Source organism: Pelophylax lessonae (assembly GCF_965119305.1).
Source record: "Pelophylax lessonae genome assembly, chromosome: 5".
Lineage (NCBI taxonomy): Eukaryota > Metazoa > Chordata > Amphibia > Anura > Ranidae > Pelophylax > Pelophylax lessonae.
The window spans coordinates 36,823,010-36,845,194 of NC_138772.1; the positions used below are offsets into that span (position 1 = coordinate 36,823,010).

Genomic DNA, 22,185 nt, shown 5'->3' on the forward strand with positions numbered 1-22,185 from the left:
TTATCCACCAAGCTGGAAAAATTTTATGTTGGATATCGAATATGTCCATCAGCCAGACAAGCTTGTCTTTGGCTCCTATGGACCTTATTATCACAACCAGGGCTTTTTTTTCTCTGAGTATAGGTGCAGGTACTCCCCTCTTTTGAGTCACCCCTTGTCTCCACCCCCTACCCACCTCCGAGCACTGTCCTTTGGTTCCACCCCCTACCCACCTCCCCGTACCGCCCCTTTTAGAGAATACAGAACCAAGTATCATGTTGTGATTCTAGGTAACCTATATAGAATTTGTTAAAGATAACTAGAAAAGCAGTAACATAGATCCCCTTGAATCAGCAGCAATAGACCCCCCCCCCTTAACAACAGATCCCCCCCAGCAACAATAAATCTTCCCCTGCAACAAAAGAAAAAAACAGTAAAATAGATCCCCTTCAATCAGCAACAAGAGACCCCCAACAACAATAAATCCTCCCCTGCAACAATTGCCCCCCCCCCCAATAAATCCTCTACTGCAACAATAGACCCCCCAACAACAATAGGCCCCCAGCAACAATAAATCCTCCCCTGCAACAATCGCATCCCCCCCAATAAATCTTCTACTGCAACAATAGACCCCCCAACAACAATAGACCCCCCCAGCAACAAAAAATCCCCCAGCAACAATAAATCCTCCACTGCAAGTAGACCCCCCCCCCCCACAACAAAATACCCTCCAGCAACAATAAATCTTCCAGCAGCCAGCATCAATAGGCCATTCAGCTCACCCCACTGACCCCAGCACCCCTTTGCCATTGCATACATTTAGACTGGAAGTGCTAAAACTGCGTTCCCCCACGTTCCCGCTGAAAAAAAGGCCAGATCACAACCCTGAAGAAATGAGGAGATTCAAAATTGACCCATCATTTTTTGGAGCCACACCAGACTCTGAAAGGTGGTTGTGATAAAAAAAAAAAAAAAGCAAGTATGTTATAACAGCTCTACTTGTCAAAATACCTATAACTTGGCAAAGATTGGTCTCAAACCTTTTCACCAAAATTACGCCAAGGTCTGCCAACTGACAGTCCAAATTACACCGACTTCAACGTGGATGTGCCAACCTTTGTTAGGTCAGTAATAGTGTTGAGCGAACACGGACTGTATTATTCGTGTTCGTACCGAATAATTGGATTTTTTTTACCCGAACACGGACACGGACACTTTACTGTATGTTCGGGTAAAAATCCGTGTTCGGTCGTTTTATTTCCGGGTTTTGCATGCTTTGGCGCTCTTTTCATGGCGGGCTTTCAACAGCCAATCAACAATCGTTTAACTGGTGTGCCTTAAGCCATCCCAGCCATGCCTGCAAATGTCTTAGTAGCTGTGATTGGCCGTCTGAAGCATGTGACCAAGTCTTTATAAGTTCGAGGCAGCCGCCGCAGCAGCGTCATTCTGCTGCTTAGCTAAGGGACAGAGCACACATCAATGTGCTGGCTGCTGATTAGGGAAAGATAGGCAGGAAAAAACCATTTGTGTCCGGATAGAATTGAGGGACAGGTCGGAGTGTTTAGGCAGGGCGAGTTGTAGGCATTTTAGGGATAGAGTCTGCTGAATTATAGGGTCAGTGTCTTCTACAAACTACAATCGATATTGCTGTGTGGGGGGTGGGGTGAATCTGCACTCAATCCTGATCTACGATCTCTTCTCAATCCTGTTAGGGACAGAGTCTGCTGAATTTTAGGGAAACTGTGTTCTACAAACTACAATCGATATTGCTGTGTGGTGTGGGATTGGAGATAGGCAGGTGTCAGTGATCCACATCCATTTTTCTGTGTGTGAGCTGCAGTGAACACAATCTTTTTGGGCTGCAGTGAACACAATCTTTTTGGGCTGCAGTGAACACAATCTTTTTGGGGTGCAGTGAACAAAATCTTTTTGGGGTGCAGTGAACACAATCCTTTTTGGTGTGCAGTGAACACAATCTTTGTGGGGTGCAGTGAACAAAATCCTTTGTGGGGTGCAGTGAACAACATCCTTTTTGGGGTGCAGTGAACACAATCTTTTTGGGGTGCAGTGAACAAAATCCTTTTTGGGGTGCAGTGAACAACATCCTTTTTGGGGTGCAGTGAACACAATCTTTTTGGGGTGCAGTGAACAAAATCCTTTGTGGGGTGCAGTGAACACAATCTTTTTGGGGTGCAGTGAACACAATCTTTTTGGGGTGGAGTGAACAACATCCTTTTTGGGGTGCAGTGAACAAAATCCTTTTTGGGGTGCAGTGAACAAAATCATTTTTGGGGTGCAGTGAACACAATCTTTTTGGGGTGCAGTGAACACAATCTTTGTGGGGTGCAGTGAACACAATCTTTTTGGGGTGGAGTGAACAACATCCTTTTTGGGGTGCAGTGAACAACATCCTTTTTGGGGTGCAGTGAACACAATCTTTTTGGGGTGCAGTGAACACAATCTTTGTGGGGTACAGTGAACAGAATCTTTGTGGGGTGCAGTGAACACAATCTTTGGGGGGTACAGTGAACACAATCTTTTTGGGGTGCAGTGAACACAATCTTTGTGGGGTGCAGTGAACACAATCTTTTTGGGGTGGAGTGAACAAAATCATTTTTGGGGTGCAGTGAACAACATCCTTTTTGGGGTGCAGTGATCAAAATCCTTTTTGGGGTGCAGTGAACACAATCTTTTTGGGGTGCAGTGAACAAAATCCTTTGTGGGGTGCAGTGAACAGAATCTTTGTGGGGTGCAGTGAACACAATCTTTGGGGGGGTACAGTGAACACAATCTTTTTGGGGTGCAGTGAACACAATCTTTGTGGGGTACAGTGAACAGAATCTTTGTGGGGTGCAGTGAACACAATCTTTGGGGGGTACAGTGAACACAATCTATTTGGGGTGCAGTGAACACAATCTTTGGGGGGTACAGTGAACACAATCTTTTTGGGGTGCAGTGAACACAATCTTTGTGGGGTGCAGTGAACACAATCTTTGGGGGGGTACAGTGAACACAATCTTTTTGGGGTGCAGTGAACAACATCCTTTTAGGGTGCAGTGAACACAATCTTTGTGGGGTGCAGTGAACAACATCCTTTTAGGGTGCAGTGAACACAATCTTTGTGGGGTACAGTGAACAGAATCTTTGTGGGGTGCAGTGAACACAATCTTTGGGGGGTACAGTGAACACAATCTTTGTGAGGTGCAGTGAACACAATCTTTGTGAGGTGCAGTGAACACAATCTTTGTGGGGTGCAGTGAACACAATCATTGTGGGGTGCAGTGAACTCAATCTTTGTGGGGTACAGTGAACACAATCTCATACTTCTGAAGATTTGAGGGTGCTGCCTGTTCCATACTCCCCCTACTCCTCATCTAGCCTTTTAGGGGTACAAACAATAGTAATTGGGGCCTAGTGTGGTTGTGTACGTGTGATATACATACACTTTTTTTGGATCATATTTTCTATTCCGCTATTTAATCAAAAACCTTTGGGGATCAGTTAAATTGGGGGATAGTCTGTGTTGGTACGTGTGAGAGAGATCCACCTTTCCAAGTTGTTGGGGTTCATCTCATACTTCTGAAGGTTTGAGGGTGCTGCCTGTTCCATACTCCCCCTACTCCTAGCCTTTTAGGGGTACAAACAATAGTAATTGGGGCCTAGTGTGGTTGTGTACGTGTGATATACATACACTTTTTTTGGATCATATTTTCTATTCCGCTATTTAATCAAAAACCTTTGGGGATCAGTTAAATTAGGGGATAGTCTGTGTTGGTACGTGTGAGAGAGATCCACCTTTCCAAGTTGTTGGGGTTCATCTCATACTTCTGAAGGTTTGAGGGTGCTGCCTGTTCCATACCCCCCCTACTCCTCATCTAGCCTTTTAGGGGTACAAACAATAGTAATTGGGGCCTAGTGTGGTTGTGTACGTGTGATATACATACACTTTTTTTGGATCATATTTTCTATTCCGCTATTTAATCAAAAACCTTTGGGGATCAGTTAAATTGGGGGATAGTCTGTGTTGGTACGTGTGAGAGAGATCCACCTTTCCAAGTTGTTGGGGTTCATCTCATACTTCTGAAGGTTTGAGGGTGCTGCCTGTTCCATACCCCCCTACTCCTCATCTAGCCTTTTAGGGGTACAAACAATAGTAATTGGGGCCTAGTGTGGTTGTGTACGTGTGATATACATACACTTTTTTTGGATCATATTTTCTATTCCGCTATTTAATCAAAAACCTTTGGGGATCAGTTAAATTGGGGGATAGTCTGTGTTGGTACGTGTGAGAGAGATCCACCTTTCCAAGTTGTTGAGGTTCATCTCATACTTCTGAAGGTTTGAGGGTGCTGCCTGTTCCATACCCCCCCTACTCCTCATCTAGCCTTTTAGGGGTACAAACAATAGTAATTGGGGCCTAGTGTGTTGTGTACGTGTGATATACATACACTTTTTTTGGATCATATTTTCTATTCCGCTATTTAATCAAAAACCTTTGGGGATCAGTTAAATTGGGGGATAGTCTGTGTTGGTACGTGTGAGAGAGATCCACCTTTCCAAGTTGTTGGGGTTCATCTCATACTTCTGAAGGTTTGAGGGTGCTGCCTGTTCCATACTCCCCCTACTCCTCATCTAGCCTTTTAGGGGTACAAACAATAGTAATTGGGGCCCAGTGTGGTTGTGTACGTGTGATATACATACACTTTTTTTGGATCATATTTTCTATTCCGCTATTTAATCAAAAACCTTTGGGGATCAGTTAAATTGGGGGATAGTCTGTGTTGGTACGTGTGAGAGAGATCCACCTTTCCAAGTTGTTGGGGTTCATCTCATACTTCTGAAGGTTTGAGGGTGCTGCCTGTTCCATACTCCCCCTACTCCTAGCCTTTTAGGGGTACAAACAATAGTAATTGGGGCCTAGTGTGGTTGTGTACGTGTGATATACATACACTTTTTTTGGATCATATTTTCTATTCCGCTATTTAATCAAAAACCTTTGGGGATCAGTTAAATTGGGGGATAGTCTGTGTTGGTACGTGTGAGAGAGATCCACCTTTCCAAGTTGTTGGGGTTCATCTCATACTTCTGAAGGTTTGAGGGTGCTGCCTGTTCCATACCCCCCCTACTCCTCATCTAGCCTTTTAGGGGTACAAACAATAGTAATTGGGGCCTAGTGTGGTTGTGTACGTGTGATATACATACACTTTTTTTGGATCATATTTTCTATTCCGCTATTTAATCAAAAACCTTTGGGGATCAGTTAAATTGGGGGATAGTCTGTGTTGGTACGTGTGAGAGAGATCCACCTTTCCAAGTTGTTGGGGTTCATCTCATACTTCTGAAGGTTTGAGGGTGCTGCCTGTTCCATACTCCCCCTACTCCTCATCTAGCCTTTTAGGGGTACAAACAATAGTAATTGGGGCCCAGTGTGGTTGTGTACGTGTGATATACATACACTTTTTTTGGATCATATTTTCTATTCCGCTATTTAATTTAACTGGGCCTCCATGCGAGACCTGTGTGCCTTGTTGCGCTGTTTTGAGTACTCCACCAACATGGCCAGTGGCAATGACGCCGTTCTCAGCTTAACTATCCCACTTCTATGCCTCCTTGAAAAAACAATTCGGGCGATGATGGAAGAGGATGTGGCACAGGATGAGGAGGAGAAGGAGGATGAAGAGGTAACATTTCCAAGGCTTTCAGGGCAGTCATTCGCAAGGGGCTCCGAGGGTGGGTTCCTGCACACGCAAACGCCAGGGACGCAATTGTCCAGCAGGGGCACAGTTCTGGAGGATGAGGAGGATGAGGAGGAGGAGGAGCTGGAGGAGGAGATGGAACCATGTTCACAGCAGGGTGGCACCCAGGCCAGCTCATGGCCATCACTGGTGCGTGGCTGGGGGGATACAGAGGACACGGACGATACACCTCCCACAGAGGACAGCCTTTCGTTGCCTCTGGGCAGCCTGGCACACATGAGCGATTACATGCTGCAGTGTCTCCACAACGACCGCCGAGTTGCCCACATTCTAACTTGTGCTGATTACTGGGTGGCCACGCTGCTGGATCCCCGTTACAAGGACAACGTACCGTCCTTAATTCACTCACTGGAGCGCGATCGCAAGATGCGCGAGTACAAGCGCACGCTGGTAGACGCCATGCTGCTGGCATTCCCATCTGACAGCGGGGCCACAGTGGAAGCACAAGGCAGAGGAGGAGGAGGAGGAGGTCGCCAACGCAACCAGGGCACCGCCAGCACCTCAGAAGGCAGGGTTAGCATGGCCGAAATGTGGAAAAGCTTTGTCAGCACGCCACAACAAACAGCAGCACCAGCAGCTCAGATGGAACGTCTTAGCAGGAGGCAGCATTTTACCAACATGGTGGAGCAGTATGTGTGCACACGCCTACATGTAGTGAATGACGGGTCTGCCCCCTTCAACTTCTGGGTCTCCAAATTGGGCACATGGCCTGAGCTTGCCCTTTACGCCTTGGAGGTGCTGGCGTGCCCTGCAGCCAGTGTATTATCTGAACGGGTATTTAGCACGGCTGGGGGCGTTATAACAGACAAGCGCAGCCGCCTGTCCAGAGACAATGTGGACAAGCTCACGTTCATTAAAATGAACCAGGCATGGATCCCACGGGACTTTTCCGTACCTTATGCAGAATAGCAATGGATACCGACCTTACCCACCCATTGTTCCATTTTTGCTCTTTCTCACTCTTTTGGGGTGTACCCTCATTTAAAATTTTTGAAAAGAAGCAGTGTTGGCTACCTCGTCCTCCTCCTCAGGGCCAGATTAATGTAGGGGCTATTGGAGCTGCAGCTCCAGGCCCCTACCTTTTATATAGGCCCCGGGTTGGCCATATTCACTGTTACCGCTCTTCTGTCACTTGTAAACACAGAAGTCTGGCTTCTATGCTCGCTTCCCCAGGCAGCACCCTCAGAACCTCCCCACACAGCGTGAAGGCCGGACAAGGAGGGACAGTTGGCGATGCATGGATGTGTTTATGGGCTTCAGAGACAGCATCCCATGTTGAATTAGGCATGCATGGCTGCACCCTTCCTCCTCTGGGTGCATGGCAAGGCACGGCCCTTAAGGCCCTTCAAAATCCTCAGCACCAAGCCCATGATGCTGTTAATCCGGCCCTGGTCCTCCTCCACCGCCGCTTCCACCTACACCGCCCATAGGTGTGCGCAGCCTATTGCATTAAGGTGTGCACCCCAAAGTTGAAATACACATGCATGTGTTTGCCAGCAGGGAGAGTAATGTATCGGGGCCATGTACCTGTAGGCAAGGAGAAATAGAGCAGAGCAGGTCCCAGGGAGATCTTTCCCATCTCCTCACTGGCAATGCTATGTGCCCTAGGTGATTAGGGTGTGCCCAGGCACACCCAGCACACCCTGTGCGCACGCCTATGTCACCGCCACATCCACCACCACCTCAACCTCCCTCCTACTCCATATGGGCCTCGTCCTTCAGAGATGAAGAAGAACATTGTTTTATTTTTCTGTTTTTTTTTGTTGTTTTAAGTTATTTCCCTATCCACATTTGTTTGCAGAGCACTTGCCATGCTCTTAATTACGTTTTGCTGCCATTTGCAGCACTCTAGCCCTTTCCTTTGGTGTTTTAGAGCCATTTTAGTGCCTTAAAGTTCGGGTCCCCATTGACTTCAATGGGGTTCGGTGTCCGGGAAAAGTTCGGTAAAAGTCCGGGACACGGACCCGGACTTTTTGTTAAAGTTCGGCCGAACCCGTCGAACACGGACATCTAGGTGTCCGCTCAACCCTAGTCAGTAATACTAAAGCAGGCCTTCATCCATAAATAGGACTCTCTCTCCTCTGATTCCCCCTCCTCTCTTTTAGACAATTTCGTTTTTTTATACACTCAACTTAATTCATCCTCACCTACGATCTCCTACGAGATCTACAATGTATAGGACCTGGAAGAACTGTCTGGCATGTCTGCACAGTCTCTTACCTTTGTAGTTGTCTCTTTAGCAGATTTATACATAGAGCCCCCAAGGCAGCATTGTATTGTTCAGAATAGCTTGCAATGTGCAGTTAGGGGACAGATGTATTGACATTTTTTATTTATTTTTTCCTTAACCGGTTCCAGACCGTCCGCCGCCTATTTACTGCGTCAATGTGGCTCTCCTGTGCAAACCGACGTACGGCTATGTCGGTCGCGAGCAGGGAGCTAGGGGGCGAGCGCGTGCCGCCGGCGGCGCGCTTCTATCCTCATTCGGCAGCGGGGAAGCCGATGCACGGGTCAGGGGGCTCAGATGGCCGCCTGACACCCGCGATCGTTCCCCGATGAGAGAGAAGGACGGTCGGCTGTTGTAAACACAGCTGACCGTTATTCTCACTGGAGTGATCACAGAGCCCTTGTGATCCTTCTATATAGGAACATAGGTATCTATGATCATTTCAGAAACCACGCCCCCCACAGTTAGAATCACTCCCCTAGGCTCACATTTAACCCCTTGATCACCCACAGTGTTAACCCCTTCCCTGCCAGTGTCATTATTACAGTAACAGTGCATATTTTTAGCACTGATTACTGTAGTAAAAACTGGGAAATGGTCTGATGCTGTCTATTACATCCACTTCCATCCCTAAATCAAGCAGGAAGGAGAGAAATGGCCCAGGTGGAACTTTAATTGAAGTGGATGCATGAGTCGCTAATGCATAAAAATAGATTTTAATAAGTAAAAAACATGTAAGCAGTGACATGCATTGACCAACAGATGGAGTACAGAATATGGCATGGCAAGATTTCAACAGCAATATTGATATAAAAGGTCATATATCATGGAATGAACAGAATATACACAAAATTGTCTATATATAATGTACAACATAGTAGAAAACTCAAGGGGTTAAACTTAAAATCTATTTTTATGCATTAGCGACTCATGCATCCACTTCAATTAAAGCCATTTCTCTCCTTCCTGCTTGATTACTGTAGTAATGTCACTGGTCCTCCGAAAAGTGTCAAAAATGTCAGTTAGAGGTCCGATCTGTTCGCCGCAATGTCGCAGTCCCGCTAAAAATCGCAGATCGCAGCCATTACTAGTAAAAAAAAAAAAAACCAATAAAAATGACATAAATCTTTCCCGTAGTTAGTAAACGCGATAACTTTTGCGCAAACCAATCAAAATACGCTTATTGCGATTTTTTTTTTTACCAAAAATATGTAGCAGAAAACAAATTGGCCTAAAATGTTAAAAAAAAAATATTTTTTTTTATTTTTTTTTGAGAATGTTATAAAGCAGAATGTGAAAAATATTGTTTTTTTTTTTTTTTCAGAATTGTCGCTCTTTTTTTGTTTATAGCGCAAAAAATAAAAATCGCACAGGTGACAAAATACCACCAAAAGAAAGCTCTGTTTGTGGAAAAAAAAAGAAAAAAAGGACATAAATTTTATATGGGTACAGCATCGCACGACCGCACAATTGTCCGTTAAATTAACACAGTGCCGAATCGCCTGACACTCGCACAGGCTCCCCCCGCTGACGGCGCACTCGCCCACTAGCTCCTCCCAGGCAGATGATGTTAATTAACGTGATTCTACCTGGGACTGCCACTTTGCCGACGTAAAAATAAAGTAAGCGGTCGGCAAAGTGGTTAACCACTTTACCACCGGAGGATTTTGCTGTCTTCCGTCCAGGCCACTTTTTGCGATTTGGCGCTGTGCGACTTTAACTGACAATTGCTCGGTCGTGCGACGCCGTACCCAAACAAAATTTACGTCCTTTTTTTCCCACAAACAGAGCTTTCTTTTGGTGGTATTTGATCACCTGTGCGATTTTTACTTTTTGCGCTATAAACAAAAAAGAGCGTTTATTTTGAAAAAATAACAATATTTTTCACATTTTTTTATATGAAATTCCCCCCCAAAAAAATGTAAAAATCAAAATTTTTTTAAATTTTTGGCCAATTTGTTTTCTGCTACCTATGTTTAGTAAAAAAAATCGCAATAAGCGTATTTTGATTGGTTTGCGCAAAAAGTTATTGCGTTTACTAACTAAGGGAAAGATTTCTGTCATTTTTGGTGTTTTTTTTTTAACGCGTAATGGCGGCGATCTGCGATTTTTTTTGCGGGACTGCGACATTGCGGGACTGCGACATTGCGGCGGACAGAACGGACCCTTGACTGTCATTTTTGACACTTTTGGGGGTACCAGTGACATTTCTACAGTAATCAGTGCTATATATATGCACTGTTACTGTAAAAATGACACTGGCAGGGAAGGGGTTAATTTTATTGGAGAGGAAGGGGTTAATGTATGCCTGGTGCTTACTGACCTGTAGGGGGGGGAGGTGACTGTGTGACAGAAGGACAGATCGGATGTCCAGCTATGCTGAACACTCCGATCTGTCAGTCCCTGTCACTATGGAGATCCGCCCGCTTTGTTTACACACAGCGGGCGGATCTCCAGACTCGATCCCCGACGATCGGGGCAGAGCAGCGGCAATCGCCGCTGCTCCTCCGCTGGCCCGACTCCCGCTGTGAATGAACACAGCGGGAGCGAGCCTCCGGCGGCGCGCGAGCGCCGCCCACAAGGGGCGGAGTCCAGCGACGTAGGTCTACGTCGCTGGACGGGATCGCGGCACTTTGCCGCAGTAGCCTCCATGTGAGCGGAGGTAAAGTGGTTAAACAAACAAAAAGAACAAAATTAATAATTATACATATTAATAAGTGTGCACATTGAATTTAACATAATAAGTACACAAAAAGATATGATTCCAATGGTGGACCAACCTCTTCCAAGCAAACAAGGCAGAAAATTATATTGTAGGTTGTGTGATAATAAAGATAAACCAATAATAAAAAAAGGAGATATAAAGGAAAAGGTTACCTTAGGCCAATGAGAGATAAATATATCCATATAATTTAACCTTTTCCTTTATATCTCCTTTTTTTTATTATTGGTTTATCTTTCTTATCACACAACCTACAATATAATTGTACCTCCCTATTTCTATTCCATTGCAATAAGATTGAATTTATTACACTATACACGTATCTCCTTTCATCCCACACAAGTGTAGACATTGATCGGTGTTCTTGGTCTCATCTATTCCCTGTGTCCGCCCAAAGCCAATTTTCTGCCTTGTTTGCTTGGAAGGGGTTGGTCCAACATTGGATCTGAAAATTGAAAATCATATCTTTTTGTGTACTTATTATGATGATTCAATGTGCGCACATATTATTATGTATAATTATTAATTTTGTTCTTTTTGTTTGTTTAACCACTTAAGCCCCGGAGGATTTGGCTGCTCAAAGACCAGGGCCTATTTTGCGATTCGGCACTGCATGACTTTAACGGACAATTGCGCGGTCGTGCGATGCTGTACCCAAACGAAATTGACGTCCTTTTTTTCCCCACAAACAGAGCTTTCTTTTGGTGGTATTTGATCACCTGTGCGATTTTTTATTTTTTGCGCTATAAACAAAAAAAAGCGTCAATTTTGAAAAAATTACAATATTTTTCACATTTTTTTATATGAAATTCCCCAAAAAAATGTAAAAATCAAAATTTTTTAACATTTTAGGCCAATTTGTTTTCTGCTACATATTTTTGGTAAAAAGAATCGCAATAAGCGTATTTTGATTGGTTTGCGCAAAAGTTATTGTGTTTACTAACTATGGGAAAGATTTATGTCATTTTTATTGTTTTTTTTTTTAACTAGTAATGGCGGCGATCCGCAATTTTTTTTTTTTTTGCTGGACTTCGACATTGCGGCGGACAGATCGGAAATGTTTGACACTTTTGGGGGTACCAGTGACATTACTACAGTAATCAGTGCTAAAAATATGCACTGTTACTCTAAAAATGACACTGGCAGGGAAGGGGTTAACTTTATTAGTGATCAAGGGGTTAAGTTTGTCCCTAGGGCCGTGATTATAACTGTCAAGGGTCGTGGCTTGTGATGTAACCACAGAGACATACGATCCTACATAGCAGGATCGTATGATCTCTGTAGTTACACCAGGGAGAATGACAGGCGGATTTGTTCACATCAGCCGCCTGCCTTTCTCCCTCTCCAGCGGGAGATCACTAGTGGCTGGCGGACATCGGAGCCACCGGTCACTCGCACGGGGATGTTAGTGAACGAGCGGGGGCGGGAGCGCGCCTCTGGCAGCGCACGCTCGCCCCCTAGAGGCTCATGGGCGAGTGACGTACCCCTACGTTACTTTGCCCAGGAGGGGCTGACCGCCGCAGTATATATACTGACGGAGGTCGGCAAGTGGTTAAAGAATATTATTGTCAGTCCTGATGAAGCTTATTGTGAAACGCGTCGACCCTTGAGCAGACGTATTCTCATATCCACGCACTGTTCGATATGTATTTTCTTGCTTATACATGACTACATGACAACTATTTAGTCATGTCTACTTGTAATATGTTGGGTGACTTAGACCTTTTGTTTGGTCATGTTCGCCCTTTTTTATGAATAAGTGGTTTTAACTTTGAATCAATAAATGTGTTTTTTTATACATTTATATCTTATGATGTGCCCTTAAAGTCCACATATGTTATCAGTTGTCCCTTACAACTGTTGTTTTTTCTGTTTGTCTATTTGGATTATGGCACGCTCTTGACAGCTCCTTTTTCGGTTCTCGCATTAAGGTAAAAGATGTTTAGGCTTTACATCCACTTAATATTACCCCCCTCCACTTTTGGCATTTTTTTTTTTTTTAGATAGCTGATACCTATTTGTAGCAGGTACCCGCTCCAACTTCTACAGGTATTGCCTAGGCCACATGTGTCAAACACAAGGCCCGCGGGCCGAATCCGGCCCTCCAGGCCATTTCATGTGGCTTCAGCCCTCTTGTGGTCCTCCTCCAGACCCTGTACTTTCTGCTTTCCAGCACTGCCTCCAGCTTCTTCCCAGCAGCAGCACAAGGTAAGGGGGGAGAGGGTACACTGTGATGTAAGGGAGGGTGGGGGACTTAACTTCTGATGGTGGAGAGGCTCTTGACATCTTATGTAAGGGTAGGGGATGCTCTGGACATCTAGTCTTACAGATACAACTGGCCCTTTTGAGGGCAATCATAATGCTGATGCGGCCCGCAATTAAATTGAGTTTGACACACCTGGCCTAGGCAATCTGAGCAGATGCTCTTCCACCCCCGCCCCCCTTTCCTTTCCTGCACACAACCTCCCGGGACACGTAACAAGTCTCAGGAGGCTGCAGGACCATTCCCAGAGCGCAGCAAGGCTCGCACATGTGCAGTGGGGGAACTGGCTGTGAAGGCTCACAGCGTGACAGCCAGCTTCCCACAGTCAACATGGCGCCGCTGGGGACCCAAAACTGGCAAAGAACCAGCCCAGGTGAGGGCAGCACTGGATCCCTGGACTAGTAAGTGTTCCTTTGTTAAAAGACAGCAGCGTCAGTATTTGTATTATTTTTAATAAATGTACTGAAGATCCTTTTTAAGATAAAAAAAGTCACACACAAATGATTGTTTTGGGAGCAAACTAGCTTTTTCTTTTGCCAATATTGTCTTACAAAAAATATTTTCATATTTTCCTTTTTTTTTGTAATGTGTAAACAAAAATAAATAAAACAATTATTTTTTTTTTCCTATTTTGTTAGTGTTTTTAAATAGTTTTGCTGTAAATAAAAATATGTATTTGCTATAATTTATAATTTGTCCCTAATGAAATTATACTAAATTGTGTTTATTACAAAGAATAGCAAAGATTTATAGAAATAAAAAAAAAAAGTTAATTTTTCAGTCTTTATACGTTTTTTATGCACAAAACAATAGCAATAAATGAAAAGGAAAATAAACCAGTACATATAAATTTGTATCAAGAGCAATAGAAATAATAAAAAAATAAATAAATAATATATATATATATATATAATATATTAAATATATATAATATAATATAATATAATATATATATATATATATATATATATATATATATATATATATATATATATATATATATATATTATATATTATATATAAAAGCTGAAAAATATTAGCTGAGGGGGTGGGGGAGAAATTTGATAATTAGGGCTGATTAGGGTTAACTAAGGGTTAATAAGCGGTTACGTTTATAGACGTCCCTTTTCTTTGAAAGCCTCCAACCAACACTTTGCAGCAGCTAATGACTAATAATACTGGCTCTGACAGCTCTGGTCCCTGCTTCCCTGCTGATGATCTGCAACCAGAGTGGTTTCTGATTATGTGTTTTCTGTGTCAGCTATAAGGCTCCATGTACACCGGACGTTGTTAAAAGTCCCTTTGAATGCTGGAATTTTTAGGACGTTTGAAACGTCCGTTCGGTCGCGTTTGTACCCGCGTTTAGCGGGCGTTTGCGGGCGTTTGCGTTTAGAACCATTCCTAGAGGTCAAAAAAATTATTCCCCTTTAAAATGGAAAAACGCGAACGCTAAACGCGGGTCATCGCGTTTCGGATGCGTTCAGACACGTTCGTTTGAAACGCCGGGAAACACACGTTCGAACGCAAATATTTGCGTTCTAAAAAAAGTCCCTGAACGCAGCTGCCTGCAAATGACTGTAAACGACCCTGTGTACATGGACAGATAAGATAACATGGAGGTGGGTTCAGGGGCTTCTGAAAAAAAACGCCCAACTGCTCCTAAACGGCCATTTCCAGCATCCCGTGTACATGGAGCCTAACAATGTGATGGCATACAAGCTGGAGGCCTCACTGCAATATGTTTAATACTAGTAATTGTCAGATTCAATTCCAGTATTAAATTAATTAATTAATTAATTCAAATAAATAATTAATAAATTAAAAAGTATAAAAGGAAGTTTTTTTTTTTTTTGCTTTTTTTTTAATACATATTAATAAATTAAAAAGTATAAAAAGTTTTTTTTTTGCTTTTTTTTTTTCATTTTGAACATCTGTCAGCCTATAAAAAATAAAACAGAGCAGAGTTTTGATAATTTTTTATTAAAGCTGCATACAAAATAAAAGCTATATAAATATCTAAACATAATTTAGGTATGCAAATTAGTAACAAAGTTGTTATGCATACTGACGCTGCTAAATTTGGACCTGGCATCTAGGCAACGATGACCTCTGGTCATAAATAGGTTTGGAAAAATAAAAATAAAAAAAAACATAAAGGGAGGGATTGCATTCCCATGGGATTTTAAGTACTCAGCTATACCAAGAGGTAGCAACGAGGCACAGTAATGTCACTACCACCTTCAGAAGTCAGAGTATTTTCTTTTCTAATTTTTTTTTTTTTTATCCAGCCTTTAATTGCTATTGGGAGGAGCCGTTAAAGTAGGAACCAATTACTAGTACCAACTTCGCATAATTATTTAAACACAGAAAAAAAGGGAGAAACAGGGAGTTGGTGACCCAACAACCATATCTCCAGGCGAAATTGTAATGGGACTTTTTAGGTACTCGGGAAAACATAGGTATACACAAGAGGTATAAAAATATCTACATTTTATTAAACATCTAATTGAATTAAAATACAAGAGAGATATATATTTCTATAAAATACTAACACTAAACACTGTTTTTGCTGTTAGTATTTTAGAGATATATATCTCTCTTGCATTTTAATTCAATTAGATGTTTAATAAAATGTAGATATTTTTATACCCCTTGTGTATACCTATGTTTTCCCGAGTACCTAAAAAGTTCCAATTTGGCCTGGAGAAATGGTTGTTGGGTCACCAACTCCCCGTTTCTCCCTTTTTTTTTCTGTATTTAGCTTTTAATTGCTATTTAAAGAGTTGGGGATTACAGATAAGAAGACCTTGAATTTTTTGCAAGGTCCCTAAACCCAGAGATTATCATAAGGAAGGGAAAAAAAAATGTCTATATATAGTCTGGTCCAATTTTCTCTAGGAGGCATTATTTCCAACTGATCAATGAAGCGTTAATTTTTTAGGTGCAACATTTTTCTTACCACATTTAGAAAAATGTTATTTTGAGGTCAACCCATGCTGGATTTAAATTGTATTGCAGTTTTGATGACATAACTAATTATACGTAACTGTGCTAAATTTACGCCAATCAGTTTTACTAACTTGTGTGAAATGATCGAAATGAAAAATATTAGTATACTTTTCCTGCATGCTATGCCATTGGAATGAACAATAAATTGGCGCATGTGGGCACCATAATATTCCATTGGACAGAAAGCTGTAACACAGTTAATTTATTTAAAAAAATAAGTAAATAACATAAAAGCTTTCAACTTTTAATTTACAACCCAAATGATCAGTGCCAATGAGTCTGTGTACCAGCTGTTGACCTCTACAGATTACTGCTTGAGAGTCGCTCCATCGCTCTTTACAAACAAGGCCAGGAAATGCAAAAAAAAAAAAACAATCAAATGACAGTTGGCACTTCTCTGGTTAAAAAAATAAAGTCCCTCGGGCACCTGACTGTTCTTTTTTCTTCCTTATTAGGCAACTCCACCATTTCCACCATTGTCTGGTCTAAAAAAAAAAACAAATTTTCATCTCCTATCTCAGTTTCCTATTCCAGGTGCATTGAAATGTTTTTATTTAGGCGATTCTGTTGTCAAAGGCATGACAGTTTTTTTTTTTTTATTGCATCTGGCAAGCAGCACTGCAATATTTTGAAGGTAGCTTTTTTTTTTTTTTTTTTTAGCATAAGAATGGGTCCAAAGCCCCGTACACACGTACTGATCGCCGGCCGAACGATCGGCCGTCTTTTGTCCAGGGCTGTCTTGTCTGTTGAAAACTGCAAAAGACTGCACACTAATTTTGTCGGCCAACAACAGCCGACTGCAGAAGTGATGTCATGTGATGGTTAACTTTCCTTGTCTTTTTTCTTTTCTGAGCATGCCCAGTCTTGCTAATCTGCTGTCTGTCGGCCGAATTCTGTACTGACTGGCGAACAATCGGCCGTTCTGGTGACGGCCAACAAATATTTTATAGTCTGCAGATTCTGTTCGGCCGAAAATGCGCTGTCGGCTGTCGGAAGCATCATACTAACAAGCCTACAATCGGCCGATCGGTCGGCGGCCGAATATTTACGGCCGACAATCTGTACGTGTGTACGGGGCTCAAGAATGCAACTTGCAGGACCCTCAGGAGCTATTTGAAGCCCATTGCGCCTTCAAAAACTATGATAATTTTGCCTTTCCAATTGATTACAATGCATTTTGCCCAAAATCTTCCAATTTTTACAGAAATTTTGGAGAAATGAAAACTCAGTTTCTTTCTTCATTACTCATGAAAGGTGTGAGGTGTAACATTCTTTTTTTATATATGGCCAGCTTCAAGGGAATCTAAAGGCCCGTACACACGATAAGAAAATCTGAAGGGAAATTTCGTCCGATGACCGATCTGCCGATTTTCGGATTGTTAGTATGGGGCTTTCGACAGCCGACTCCGACTTTTTGGCCGACAAAATCCTGATGTGCAGGCTATATAATTTTTGTCGTCCATCAAAACAACGTCTGATTTTCCTCTCATTAGTACAGATTTCAACAGAAAAATTTTTTAAGAGCAAGACTAGGCATGCTCAGAGATGAAAGAACACATACAAAGCAATCCAACACATGACATCATTTCTGAGATAGAATTCTGACGTATGGGAAAATTGGTATGAAAATAACCTCTTCACTTTCCACATCAGACTAGCATGCCACAAAAAACGAACGACAGATCGTTCGATAATCTGATCGTGTGTACAGGGCTTAAGGCTGGTCATACATTATACATATTTCTTGTACAATTTTCCTTTAGATTTAACAAAACCATATCATGCGAGGTCAAACCTAAACACTTTCAATTTGTATGCAATCAGGCAGGCCCCTGCACTACATAGTTGAAGATATATTTAAAGGAAATTGAATGAGAAAATTGTATAATGTATGGCCAGCCTTAATGTTGATCTCTTCTTCTGGAAATGATAATTGTTTGGCTGTCATGCTGATCCTCTTTCTTTATTATTTTGAATCACTGACCCAGAATAAATATGCACACAAGAACTTCTAAATTGTCAGATCTGCATAATTGTTCTAGGTCAGTAAGATCAACTGTAATAAAGCCCAACTCCACTTTCCTATGTTTTTTTTTTTTTTATATCTGATCCAGCAGTGGATAAAAAAAAGAAAATAAACTATTGCTGCAATACTCACCTCCTCTCCGGTGCTGTCAGCCACAGATTTACACTCTCCATTCCAGGGCCAAACTCTTCTGTCATTGAGCCCACTTTCCGTGACCTTGGGTCAGCATGGACATGACCACTAAGGGCACATCATCACGCTGGCCTGAGCTCCAAGTACTCTTGGACAGCATACTACTCACATATTGTTACATGAGCACCACACTGCCTAGAAGTAAGGACTGTCCACCAGTATTCCTGCAATAGAGATGGGCCTTTGAGGAAAGCAGACTGTCAGGAACCATAAACCAGTCGGACTCGGAGATAGAAAGTGCAGTTAAACTCATACCTTTATTGAAATTGCAAAGATAACACAGTTCAGGAATGTAGTAAAAAAACAGAAGCCAGGGTTTAAGCGGGTAATCAGACAAGCCAGGGTCAGGAAACCAGAAGGCAGCGTAGTCAGGAGCAAAAATTAGGAACAGGAATTGGAAGGGAAGTCGGCCAGGCCAAATTATACACAGGAATATGCACTTAGAGATTATAGACCACGCAAGGGCAAGGAAGAAATGAGCTAAGCTGCCTAAATAGCAAAAAAGGATTGGCTGTAGGCTGGACTTGAGAGGCAGGTTAAAGGTAACCAGGTGAGTCACTGTGGTAATAACGAGTGGCTGGAAATTAACTGACAGCTGAGCAGCTTCTGAGCACTGAAATAAAAGAGCTGCTCATTAAGTAGAAGGAGACCAGCTCTGATAGAGATAGAAAAGAAGACTGCTGGATTTTGGCCTCCATTACATGGGTGGCTGGGTTTTCAATAAAAACAGGCGACTGTGCTGTTGTTTTAACCATTGTCACCCCCACCCCAGCTGCCCACTTAAATTGTAAAATACAGCTGGAGGAAACTGTTCACAGGCAACAGCCCCAAGGCTTTGCATCATGGCAGGGGAAAGATCAATATGGCCTGCAGAGTTGACAGGTGACAACACCTTTTAAAGTCGGCCATTCAAGTCAATGAGGCCATGCCACATTAGCCACATCATAAATTGCCAGTTGGCAAAAAAGAAACAGGTATTCTGGAGGAGGCGTGATCGCTTCCTGAACGCTTAGCGCTTAGCCACACGCTGAAAGCGATCCACCTCAATTTGCTTTTCAGAGCATAGGGTACTGTGGACCTAAACTTAAGTATGTATAAAGGAATTGTTAAAAAAAAAAGGATGGGAGCAAAGAAATGGAAACACACACAGATCCATAATTCTCCTGCTCATAGACAACCTGGGTGCCGGCCATCACAGTCTCCACCCTGCATTGAAAATAGAAAACAAATCAGACGCACTTCACTTAGCTCTTGCAGTATTTTTAATAATCAGTGCGTTGACTGCATACAGTAATGTCTTCAACCCACAACCAGCCCTCCTTGATGCATTTCATCACTCCTGATTTGCTCACAAGGATTAGGGAAGTAAGCAAGCCAGGAGTGGTAAAACACGTCAAGGAAGGCTGGTTTTGGGTTGGAGGCATTATTGTATGCAGTCAATGCACTGATTATTAAAAATACTGCAAGAGCTTATGGGACCAAATAAATGTTGGATTCAAGCTTTTCAGCCAGATGATCAACATACAGCTGAATACCTAGCATTTTGAGAAAGTCAGCAATGGTTGATATTAGCTAAGCAAATTGACATTTCAATTGGTTTACTTAACTGTTGATTAATTGTCATTCAATGTAATCATTGCAAATAAACACACCGAGACATTGGAAACCACAAGGATATCCTCTGTTGCATGTGTCCATGTGTGATTCATCTGGGCTGAGGGAGTGTCCCCACTGTATCCAATAGGGGAGCCTGTTCCACAGTGGAGGAACCCCAGCCAGTGACACACAGGCTTTGTACCTATCCCAGTGGGTTGGCACAAACATAGGTGCATCCTGGGATATTTTATAAAAGCCAAGGGCACATGTGACAGGGTGTCTTTGGATGGGAAGCCAGGTCCCAGGAGGAGGGTGACGGCTGTCTCTCCTCCTGTTTGCTGTGGAAGGTGGTCACAGGGGTTTGGCCTAGTGAACCAGGAGTGTGGAGCTGAGCCAGGAGGTCCAGGAAAGCTGACAAGTGGAGTTAGAGGCAGAGCAACCAGTGTCTGTGAGTCCTGGGAAGCTTGCCAGGGGTCTGCCTAGGAAGGGGGACCACTCCAGTGGAGAGTCAGTGGACAGGAGCTCAGCACACACAGCGAGTGAGAAAGGGGGTGCCAAGTTAGACCCTGAAGAGTAACTTAAACTGGAGCACATATTATCTTTCTTCACTTCAGTGGCAAGGTGAAGCAGCGGCCTTGCCGCATACTACAGCTAGTTGTCCTCAAATTTGTGCATAGTTCATAGATGGAGTATCCCAATCATCCCTTTTCCTATCCAAGTTCTAAATAAAAACACAAAAACCAACATCCCCTGGATTGATTAATGACTGAGCCAAGGACTTTCAATGCCGTTTGTCTGCTATCAGTTGCTAAGGGTAACCCAGTGGAATCCAAATAGTGTACTTCTCAGCAGTCCTTTAGGGGGCATATATAGGATTAAAAACTGATTTACAATTTTACACTTAAAATCACATCATCAAAGAAGGTCTTTCAACAGATGTCCACCAATAGATTTGCCAGTAAAAGAGAAGGACAGGTTGCATCACAAATCTCAACATGTTAATGTTAAACTGCCAGAGAGGGTGTAGTCAACGCTTAGTACAAACTATTCAAAAAATTTGCATAGATTCCTGATGGTGACCACTGTGGGAAAATTGTCCCGGGGGCTCTGGAGACAGAGGGAAAGGAGGACCCAGCGACACCACAAAGAACCGGAAGTAAGCAGGCAAATATGGCTCAACCAGGAAAATGCAATTCTGAGTTGAGTCATTCTGTATCGAATTATTTTTCATGGGTATCTTCAATTTAGAAGCTCTAAAAATCCAGGATTAATATTGCATTTGTTTTTATTATTTACTTTGGATAACAGTCATGTGTTTTTAATAAAAAAAAAAAAAAATACAGTTATTCCATACTAACGCCAACTTAGGAAAAATTGCTAACATTCACTTTATCCACCATCTGTGTTTGATTTTTAAACATCTTTTGCAGGAAAATACACACATACAAATGATTTTATTTTTCTCGTTTGACAGATTCCCAGGAGGGAAGCTACAAATCCGATGTAAACAGTAAACCTCGGAAAGAAAGGACGGCATTTACCAAAGAGCAGATAAGGGAACTGGAGGCCGAGTTTGCCCACCACAACTACCTGACGAGGTTGAGGCGATATGAAATAGCAGTAAACCTGGATCTCACGGAAAGACAGGTAATACCCATAAGGTGCACCATAGGATTATGATTTGGAGATTTAGAGATCAGATACAGCACAAATTATGAAAAGTGTTTCTTTATAAAGATTACCTGCCATTTAAATGCAATGGAAGTAGCCAATTAATAGTTTAAAGAAATAAAGATGGAGCCTACCAACTCAAGAGGGACCAGTGGCCTAGAAGAAAAGTAGACATGGACATTTGACATACAGGTTGTGCAGGCCAGTGGCTCTCAACACCTAAGCTGTGGCCTATTGCCAGGCCATGGCCCCCCTCTTCCAGGGCCTGCAAGTAGCTGCAGGTCACCTAAAATGCCACAGGGACTTCCAGTTGATAGTGCCACCAAGCCTCCCATAGCAGGCCACAGTGACCCTTAAACTCCCACCTACAGCCTTTAGCCATGGAGCTTCCTCCTCCTGGGTCACCAACTAGCTGCAGATCACTTAACCTGCCACAGTGCCGCCCAGTTCCCATAGTGCCACCCAGCCTCCTATAGCAGGCCACAGTGACCCTTAAACTCCCACCTACAGCCTTTAGCCATGGAGCTTCCTCCTCCTGGGTCTCCAACTAGCTGCAGATCACTTAACCTGCCACAGTGCCGCCCAGTTCCCATAATGCCACCCAGCCTCCCATAGCAGGCCACAGTGACCCTTAAACTCCCACCTACAGCCTTTAGCCATGGAGCTTCCTCCTCCTGGGTCACCAACTAGCTGCAGATCACTTAACCTGCCACAGTGCCGCCCAGTTCCCATAGTGCCACCCAG

General features: G+C 43.0%; 1 protein-coding gene across 1 annotated transcript in view; it reads left to right on the plus strand.

Moving 5' to 3' along the window:
- Positions 1-22,185, plus strand: part of MEOX2 (mesenchyme homeobox 2) — a 201,415-nt gene that overhangs the window by 150,178 nt on the left and 29,052 nt on the right. The window contains exon 2 of the mRNA XM_082259072.1: positions 21,245-21,417. Coding sequence (XP_082115198.1) covers positions 21,245-21,417 — 173 coding nt within the window. The remainder of the gene's footprint in view (positions 1-21,244; positions 21,418-22,185) is intronic.